Here is a 10,384-nt window from a genome sequence, read left to right as displayed (position 1 = left end):
TGCAGGGTTTTCTAATGCAATTAAAGCCGTTTTTTTTCTCCATTCACATCCAGCATAAGTCAAATGCGAATCGAAGCGTAATAACCCGTTGGCGCGACCAAGTCCAAGTGTTTGCTTAGTTGCGGTCAGTTGCGTTTGCCCGAAGAGACATCAGGGGTCGTGGATCGGGGATCGAGGATATTGTGTAACCGATCTCGATTCAGGCAGCTCCTACTGTTACCAGTGGCAGTGGCCGCTGGATAACGAGGGGTCAGCGAATCGCGTTAGGGCATCAAAATGTTGAAATTAAGCGTTAAATGGAAAAACAAAAGCTTAATCTTAAGAACAAGGCAATGAAAAGACAAACTAAAATGGACACACAAAAGAAATATAATTACGACCCCCGGGCTTGGACAAAAGGTTGCAGTTGCAGGGGTTGCATTGGGTTAGAATGGGTGGTGCTGTGCCTTGCTGTTCTGGATGGGGATGGGGTTGCGATGGGGTGGACACTTGAACCCGAGAACCTGGTCAGTTATGACTGTGAAACGGCAACCGGTTTATTGCGGTTATTTGCAGAGTTTTGACGCTGGCCGCGTAATGAAGATAAACGATTTACAATACAATTTTATTGTCTTTACACCACCAGATTGCGCCGTCCAAGGCTGTCCAAGGCGCTTACTGGTCAAGGATATTAATGATTGGCTGACCACCACCAAAGGCGCTGTCCTTGACGAAGACGCTGCCGCTGCTGCGGCTGCTGCTCATGCGGGACTGGGTTACACTTATCCATTTAAAAGAGTGTCTAATGCGCAAAATCCTGTTTAGATACTCGTAGAGCGCACAGCAGGAGACCCGATACGGGATGAAGGATACGTTGCCATATCACATTATGACTTTGATTGGACAAGGTTGGGTTCGTCTCCCTCTGGGGACTTGAAGGACTTCTGCAACAGGCAGTTCAAACGCAATGCCCCTCACTATTAGATCTTACTGAAATATTAAAAGTGGCTATGGATAGTTTAGCCGACTAGTACAAATTTTAGTAGCAATCGTACTTTTAGTTCGAAATGCTGGGCCGATTGCTAGCGACTCATATGGCCAATATAATTACCCGTATTGTTGCCCTTATTTTGTTAATAAACACTCCAAAATTCTCAGCAATTACTCGCTAAAGCAAATATTTATGATGAAAATAAATTTAAAATTTTATGCGACAATTTTTAAAGAAATATTTTATTTATGTATTATTTTTTTTATATTTTTTTTTATTATTTATTATTATTATTATTATTTATTATTATTTATGTGGCGTTGCCAGACTCGTGCAATTCGTAATTGCCGCGGGCTGCCATACCATGATATTTAATATCTGCGTCCGTTTTTGGAACTATGAACTATCTACAGGATAGTTACATTACACTACACATTACATTACAGGACATGACAAATGACAAACGAATTTTGTAGTTCGAGGAACGCCCGCTGACACCATGAGAGCGCCACTGATCTATAAGCATTGGAACTCTTAGAAATGCTGAATTGAAGCATGCCACAAGCGGGCGGTAGTGCAACGAAGGGGATTGCGGTATTTCGGTATATTTTATCTAGAGATGGTCAACTCCGGAGTTGGAAACGATTATTTGACCAATTCCGTAGCTGGATGATTTGACCATCTCAATTGAGACCGGAAAAACAACACGGAGCTCAATTTTGCGTTTAAGTGTGAGCTCCAATTTGATTTTTATAGTTCCAATACCGTTTTTCCGCAATTGGGAAAAATTGAATTGGGATAAAGTGGAAACAAAAGCAATGCAATCCAATCCGTGGAGCTCGGAAGGCGCCCGGCGCCTTGGATGGAGATAAGACTACCGACCCGACTGCAAAAGTTCATCTATAACATGACGTTTATCGCCGTCATGCCGGGTCTGGTCTGGCAAGGTTTGGACGAGGAACCCGACCCTATGCACCAGAAAAATGCACGCAAGAGATGTGGTGTGGGCCTCTTGCCAGACGGTTTAGTCGCCGAAATAGATTATGGATCGTGATCACGATCGCGATCGTGAAAGCCTCAACGGCGAACGTCTGGAGAAGCCCAGCAGTAACGGCATCTAACAGGAACGCCCGCTGCCCTCGCGCTCTGACTCCAGTTCGTCACGTTCAACACCCAGCCTCAAGACAAAAGATGTGAGATCTAAGATACTTAGGAATATATCCAAGAAACTATAACAAACATTTATTCTATAAACATATAGATGGCTAAGCCGGGTGCAACAAATTATGCCGCAGGGACCACCGACAGCCGGATATCCGGGGACACCGTATCAGAGACCAGAAGATCCCTATCAGCGTAGCGTCCACCATCGGATCCAGCCTATAGACGAGCGCCACCAATGCCGTACGATCCGCATTCGCATGTGCGAACAAATGAAATGGCAGCCCAGGCTTAATTGAATATTTACATGCAATGGTACTTAAATGAAGTAAAATAGCCAACAATATATGTAAACTATCTAAAAATGTAAATGGTAATTACAGGAAGGAAAGCATTGGGTAGGGATTAGTGGTAGATATATATAAAAATACATATATATATAAATACAAGTACTTTTCCTGGTCATTAACCGATTTGGCCTATTTGCACGAGAAATAGGGATCCGATTTTTTTTTGCTGATCCAACTGAAATATTGGTATCTTCCTTAACGCACAGCCAAGCATTCTTTGTAAAGGTTTTTTGCTATTCATCCATATGTATGTAAAAATGATTATTGATTCCTGCAAATGTGTGGAACAGCAACAACGAAATATTTTAAGCACAATTAAGCCAAAAGTTGGAATATAAAGTATTTTATTCTGGGTTTTAAATAATTGCGACCAAAAATATTTGAAAAAAAATGCTGGATTGATAATGAACAACTTGTACTTTCCATAAAAAATCGTGGTTGTTTTTTAGATATGAACTGTATCCATAGTTTCACTAGCACCATGCTCCATGCTCCTCCCTGCGTGTCTTTTATTCTCTGTGCCCAAGTCCCTCTCCTTTTAGCCGCACTGGTTTTAGTTTTTTGAATAGAAGTATGAAAATAATCCCCAAGTGTCAGCCCGAGAGATTAGTGACAACAAACCAAAGCCGCAAAGCGAAATGAGATTTTTCATTTGGTATCAGATATCCGCAAAACCCCAGGCAAACAAAAGAAAATGCGAGAAAACATAGTTGAAAGCCCAAGAGAAACGCAAAACGAGTGCAATGCTCCGTGAAAAGTGCCGGGGGAGGGCTTGGAATGGGACAAGTGCAAAACCTAGTGCAGCCATACAATATGACAGAAAGTAAATTGCAATCAATTAAAAGTGACTGGTCCAGCAGCTGCAATCAAAGGGAAACTCGTCCCTGGCCCCTGAACCGCAAGAAGAAGAAGCCGAACGCTGATCGTACTGTGGGTCATGTCAGCTCTTAAAAATGCCAAAAGAAGGTTGCAAAATAAAATATATGGCACATAAATCGAAGACGTAGAAGATCAACCTAATGAAGGTCACTTTTAGAGCACGTTCTCTTCACTTTTCGCCCACTGTGCTGTACTATGGCTGCTTTAGCTGCATCCACGATCGCTGACAGCATCCAGAGTCAGTTGCTACCGACCTACGAAGCTGACAGGTCGTCTCTACTTTTCCGGCACCCTACAAATTGTGTGTCTTTTGCTCTTAAGTCATGGATAATTCCTACTGGCGAAACAAGGTGGCTGTGGTGACGGGCGCCTCAGTGGGCATTGGGGCAGCAACGGCTGTGCTGCTAGCCAATTCCGGCATGACTGTCGTTGGTCTCGCCCGGCGAGTGCAGCTCATTGAGGTAAGAATTAAATATTGTACATACCCTGTTTGCTATCGACGATATTTTGTAGGCTCTCAAAGATCAGGTGAAAGGCGAGGGAAAGATCTTGGCCCATGAGTGCGACCTGAACAATGAGCAGCAGTTGATGAGAGCCTTCACCTGGCTACGCGAGAAATTCCACTGCATTCATGTCCTTGTCTGCAACGCTGGCATCCTAAAGGCCAACTTTCTCACTGGTTAGTGATGATTCACGTAGATTAAATCACGAAAAAAACAAAGAATTTCCTTACAACACACTTCCAGAGTCATCGACCAAGGACATAAAGGAGCTTTTCGACACGAATGTGGTAGCCACAGCCAGCTGCCTACGGGAGGGTCTCAAGCTCATGGCTGTGTCTAATGCTCGGGGACATATTGTGGTCATGAATAGGTGAGTATCTTTATTAGCTAGGGTCAATTAATATTCTTATAAATTCCCATATATGGGTTAGAAATAATGTTTACAAAAAAGGTTCCTTTCCGTCTCTCTTCTGTGAACTTTATATAACATAATCTTGATTTCTGGTTCACAGAAAGAGCATTGGATAGTAAAACGAAGCCATACAAGACTTATTCTCACTTATTCATTAACAAATTATGAACAGCAATACAAATGCTAGTCTTTGTTGATTGTTAACGTTTTCCGAATGCTGTTTACGCAGCTAAAATACGTAAATTAGGCTTAAACTGAAATTAGTGCGTGCACCCACACAGCCACACAGCTACACAGCCATATGCGTATATGTATGCGTATGCACATATGTATGTTCATTTATGCGGTGTGCATGGCGGAAGAGAAGGTAAATCAGTTAGCAAACGCGCACATATTTGTATTATAGTTTTGCTTACATGGGAAACACAGGCTGACCAAAAGCTTCTGCCTTGAGTGCCAAAATATTTGCCAAATTATGTCGTGGGTGTGCGTGGGTGGGTGTGTCCGATTGGGGCTTAATGAAAGTGCAAACAGAGCAGCCATGCAGCCATGCAGTCAATAGCGTTGCCCAGTGTTGGGCAACGCATGCATATTGCATGAATCGCGCAAAAAGGACTCGACTCCTCCACCGCGACCCCCACCCTTGCTGTTGATGTGATGGTTGAGGTGGTGCAGAATAGTGAGTGGAGTGGGGTTGGTGCGTTATTTAAATTAAATTAAAAGCCATGCGGCAAACAAACAGCACAACAGCACAAACATTTATTGATATTTAAATGCTGAAAGCAAAGAGAGTGACAGGCAGTGAGACAAAGAGAGTGGGAGAGAGAGGACCAGGGAGGGGGTGACCAAGCACAAGCCAAACTCTTCCTGTTCAATCATGTTCATCTCTCTCGCTGCTGTTGCTCTTGCAATACCCTTGGAGAGGGTAATAGGACTTTTGGAATCGTTTCTTGTCCCAGCTATCAGATAGTGCAAAAATTAAACAACTGCTTAGCTCTTTAGTCGGATGAAAATATATTTCCCATAGCTGCCATGCGATAAACGATGTAGTTGAGAGGGTATCTGATGCTGCGGCCTTGCCACTCGACTCCTTTGCTGTTGTTGTGCTTTTGCGGTGTGGGTGGTGCATTAAAAGCTTTGCATGGCCAATGTGTTTGCACAAACAACTCCAGAATCCGGCAGCAACAGCCGCAGCAACACCAGAACCAGCAACAGCAACAACAACAACAACAACTCAATTATTCAACATAATTAAGTATTTTGCATTAAGCTGAATGCGTATTGCATTTGCATTTTCCATTCCACCCGCAGCTCGCCCAACCCACCAATCACCAAGCCACCCCTCTGCCTACGACCATCGATGATTTTTATTATTTCATGAATTCCAATGCGCGACGCATTTAAAATCAAAAATGTTGCGCATTAAGCCGAATGTTTGATTTGCGCTATGGCTTTAATTTCAAATTGCATTGATTTAATTTTAATGAAATTTACTTGAGTGCAGTACACATGTACATACATGCCACATGTACATACCCCATAGCAGATAGCAATTATTGCCGTTTGCCCATGAGCAAATGGATAAATTGAATAATTGCGTATACGCACTGTGGGTGAGCATGCTTTTCCATTCATGGAAATTCATGGAATACAAATTGTATGCCTATATTCTATAAAGTCAACATTAATCTTATTGATTCGAGCAAAAATTGAAGAGTTATGAGTGAAAAGTTTACAGAAAATGATGGGCAAACGTATGGAAATTGGTGGTGGGACTTGACTCAACTCTTCCTGTTTTTTTTTTAAACTTCTGCATCGAATTTGCTTTAAGGACACTCAATCCATAAATGCACAGCGCTTTTTTGCGCCATAATGAGCAACGGACACGGCCATATTGTCAAAACCGAATACAATTGAGCAGCGCGAAAGGAGACTTCGAAATTCGCAAACGTTAATTAATGAGAAAATGTATTTATTTGATGGGCGGTGCACTGGGAGTCGAAGACAATGCGCGGCCGTTCGGAGTCGAAGCTGAAACAGTCCAGTGAGGCGTTGCTAATGAGCGTGTGACGCTGTGGGGTGGGCCAGTGGTCGTCAATATGCATTTTCGCTTAATGTCAATGAAATAATATTAAGACTTAATTAATTAAAAAAAGTGCACTGGGATGCTGGCAGGACGGTGGCGTGGCCGATTCTGGGGCTGAGTATGGAGCTGTTTGCTTTAAATGCCATCGTCCCCGAAAACGTATGGCTACGGTCACCTGGCTGTTAAATTAAAAGAAGTTTACGCAATGTTTGCACAAAATGCACGGCGACATGCAGGCAGATGGGGCGAGACAGAACTCCTACTCCGACTCGGACACGGCCACGGACCTGGACACGGACACGGACACGGGACACAACACATTCTTTGAGGCATGCAAAGTGCGGATTGTAGGGGGTTGCGTGTGGAGGCCGTGTCAGCTGCTGACCGCCATTTTTCGTAAGTGTTGCTGCTGTTCCGGGCTCTGTCTCTGTCTCTCGTTTCCGTCATTGTTTTTTTGTTGCTGTTTTAAGTGCTTAAATCCGTTATGTTGACTTTATTTACCCACACTCACGCACACATACACACACTTTGTCTGCTTGTCTCCGTATGTGCCTACATTGCCCACTCTGCTGCCTTTCTGCCTGGCGTTTGACAGCGTCCTCGGGCATCGCATACCGGAAGTGCCGGTACCCTTATTCAGCGTTTATCCGGCCACGAAGCATGCAATTACGGCACTCTGCCAAACGGTGCGCCAGGAAATACATTTTCTCAAATTAAATATTAAATTAACGGTAAGTTAAATGCAGTGCATACATGGCACTCCACTCACCCCCATCCATCCACCATACACCACCAACGCCACCCCCACCCCCATCCATCACCAATCACCCATCACCCAATCCATTGGGGAAAATTTGCATGGCCATCAAACATGAAGTACGCGTCTGGTAACCAAGCGGCACTCGTCCGTCTTTATCCCCAACAGAGCATCTGTCCCGGTATGGTGGACACGGATTTTCTCAGTGTTTACTCGCAGGCGGTGGCCGAGCTGCCCAAGCTGCAGCCCCTGGATGTGGCCAAAGCCGTGCTGTATGCACTCGATACGCCCGATGGAGTTCAGATCGAGGACATAATCCTGCAGCAGATGCGAAAGGTTAATTAATGTTCCCACTACAACGACGATGGCCACATACCATACACATAGATAAAACATGTATTTCACTTTTAATTAAATATCTACACAATTTATATAAAATATCTCTGCACTTAGATATGTTTTTGATACTTATCAATTCCCATTAAATTTGAATAAATGTTAATAAAGATATTCAATTTGATAAATTAATTAAAATAAATTACTCTCATATTTAAAGCGCTAAATAAGTGCATATTGAATATAAATTAAATGATAAGATAGGCATGCTGGACATAAAACTATTCATATCAAAGTTTAGCTGGGATTTTGGAAAAGGCTTGATTTTCATTTTGGTTTCGTTACAGTTGAGAAACCATCAATACCATTAATATTTATACATATGCAGTCCCTACTCAGTGTTTGACACATTTTTGGCTCCGTGCAGACATGAGCCCTATCGATAATCTGGCATAACATATTCCATTATATTTTGATTGTTCCCTCAAGAACAGGCCATGAATATTTGTATTGGTATTCAAGTATTCGTTTATTCGTTTTCCAACTGACTGACTGGCTGCTCCCAGTCTTATCGTATTTTTGTAATTACTGAACAAGAGATTCGGTTTCTGAGCGGTTGGGCACTTGGATGGCTTCATGTCGCCGCATGCCTCAGTGGGTCTGCTGGCAAATCAAAAATCAACTTTATCTCGACTGCAGGAGAGTATTTGCATGCCAGCAAGCCCAAACCGAAGATACTCAAGCGGCAAATACTGAAACCCACAAGAAGGAGTGTGTGAGCGAGAGCAGTTCAAAAAATGCACATAAACGGGACAGAACAACGTTGCAGTTGACAGTCCGTAAAATGCAGGTGCAGCTTGGCCAGGAAGATAGTCGTGAATGCTGTCACAACGAGCCTTTTGTGCATAGAAAGATGCAATCGGGCACAAGTCAAGCAATTGTTTCGATTGGTCGGCCATAAATTTCATCGCATGCATGTGGTACAGTTGTGCAAGCTGTTAACTAACAGAGATCCCAACGGCTAAGGCTTGAAAATCAATTGGAGAAAAGCCATCAAACGAAATGCTCACATACGGGGGGGCAACAGAATTTATGGGGCCATAAACTAAAGTGGCCAGAACTGAAGATAGCACATATAGAAAAGATCAAGAGGCCCTGGCTTGATGGTCATCAAACTGGCTACCAAGCAGACCACACAAATGTACAATTGTAAATATTTTAGGTGGCCCGGGGGCGATGGAAAGTTTCCATGAAAATTGATAGAAAATTGGCGCACAGAATGTACTTGATTTTATTTATTTTCTACCACTTTCCGTGGGGTGGGTCAGACCGGAGTGGATGGATTTGGCTGGTGGGTGTGATGGGGTGTGGTGGGTGGGTGGGGTTTGAAATAAATGAAAAGCTGGCGTCATGGTGGAATTTATTGTTGCATACTTTTCGGCTCAGCGCGCGCTGTGGCATGCAAAAACCAAACGAAACGAAGCGCGAAAGAATTTTTGTTGCACACATCACGGTGCAGGCAACCCCCCACAGCTTCCAGCCCCCCTGCACTGTTCTGCGTTGGCCTTGTTTATTTTTCGGTTAAGCCCAAATATGCATTTTTCATGGCACATCGCAGCCTTCCGCTGGTGTTGCTTTCCATTATAATTGTAATAACATTTGTCGAGGCCGAACTTATATTGCATTTACGAGTATTTCTGGCAATTAGCGCTGCTGTTCGTTCGGTGCCGCCTTTTATTATATTTATATCACTCATACGTCATGGGTGCAGGGTTGCACTTTAGCCCATTCTAAATCGAATAAAACGAAGCTCTGGGCAAATTACATGGTAACAATGGCCACAGAAAAATACTCGCGGCTTGTGCAAACAAAACGTCCAATTAAATTAGAAAAACTTTTCCTGCAAGCCAGAGCATTTAATTGAATTGCTCAGTGCTTTAGCCAACCTCTAACCTCAGTCCAAGGATGGTGTAAAGTATACATTAAAAGGTGTAAACTTTACATATGTACGCGTACATATCATAAAGTTGAGGAAACTTTGTAAATAAACAACTAGAATGCGTTTTAGAGCAATTTTATCTCTCAAACTAAGTATAATAAAATATTATATATATATTATTATATTATTATTATATATATATATTATTATTATTATTATATTATTATAAATAACATTATGAAAATATTACCTACAATTTGGGTTTAGGCGAAAACTTCGAAAGAAATAATTCAGTTGCTTCAAAACGTTCATGATTCATGACTCTACAAATTGACTTACTCTACAAGTGAAAAGTTTTCAACGTTTTCACTTTTTCCGTCACATAAGTGACTTTCCCCCGCCATTCCCCCTTAGTCTTTCCATAACCGCGTTCAGCCATTGTCCCTGCTCACACGCAATCCACAGAATGTTTGTTATGTGACAATTAATCAAGGGACGACAGAATGATTTAATTAAGTGCCACGCCCACAATTGACACCTGTACAACATGACACTCAAGAGCGTGACAGAGAGAGAGAGTGCAAGGACTGGGACAGAGACGCAGAGACAGGGAAAGGTAAAAGGGGGCGTTCGTAAGACGACTTCTACAAAACAACTACAAAACTTTGTTGGAATTTTAAAGCGTGTAAAGCGACAGCTGCCAGGGGCGAGGACGATGTAAACGACGGTGCAGAAAAACCATTTTAAAACCCGAAAAACTATGCGAACAATTTTAATGTAAAATGGCAAAACGGTGTCGGGCATAATGCTTGTTGGTTGCTGTCGTTATAGCCACACGCAGGCACATCGAGACAAATTTTGATTAAATTAAAATATATTTTAATTAAACAAGCGTCGCAAATGTTTCATTTACGCTTCAATGACATGACAAAACAGATGAGCCGCCAAAGGGACCAGAGCGGTGCGACACCAATATCCCAGTGTGTGTGTG

The 10,384-nt window shown here is 42.7% G+C and overlaps 1 protein-coding gene across 1 annotated transcript; it reads left to right on the top strand.

The window, feature by feature from the left end:
• Positions 1-3,611: 3,611 nt before the first annotated feature.
• Positions 3,612-7,534, top strand: LOC111069413 (farnesol dehydrogenase). The gene is made up of 5 exons (XM_022359471.2): positions 3,612-3,821; positions 3,874-4,039; positions 4,107-4,233; positions 6,957-7,092; positions 7,287-7,534. Exons 1-5 carry the CDS (start codon positions 3,684-3,686, stop codon positions 7,461-7,463), a joined length of 744 nt encoding a protein of 247 aa, XP_022215163.2. The 5' UTR covers positions 3,612-3,683; the 3' UTR covers positions 7,464-7,534.
• The last annotated feature ends 2,850 nt before the right edge of the window (positions 7,535-10,384 follow it).

The sequence above is a fragment of the Drosophila obscura genome, unplaced genomic scaffold, assembly GCF_018151105.1.
Source record: "Drosophila obscura isolate BZ-5 IFL unplaced genomic scaffold, ASM1815110v1 contig_150, whole genome shotgun sequence".
NCBI classification, from domain to species: domain Eukaryota; kingdom Metazoa; phylum Arthropoda; class Insecta; order Diptera; family Drosophilidae; genus Drosophila; species Drosophila obscura.
The sequence above is the reverse complement of the archived record's forward strand: the minus strand, read 5'-3'. Positions and strand labels throughout refer to the sequence as shown.

Coding starts and splice junctions, on each gene's coding strand:
- LOC111069413 (XM_022359471.2), top strand. CDS start 3,684: ATGGATAATTCCTACTGGCGAAACAAGGTGGCTGTGGTGACGGGCGCC. Junction 3,822..3,873: donor GGCGAGTGCAGCTCATTGAG/GTAAGAATTAAA, acceptor GATATTTTGTAG/GCTCTCAAAGATCAGGTGAA. Junction 4,234..6,956: donor CATATTGTGGTCATGAATAG/GTGAGTATCTTT, acceptor GGCGTTTGACAG/CGTCCTCGGGCATCGCATAC.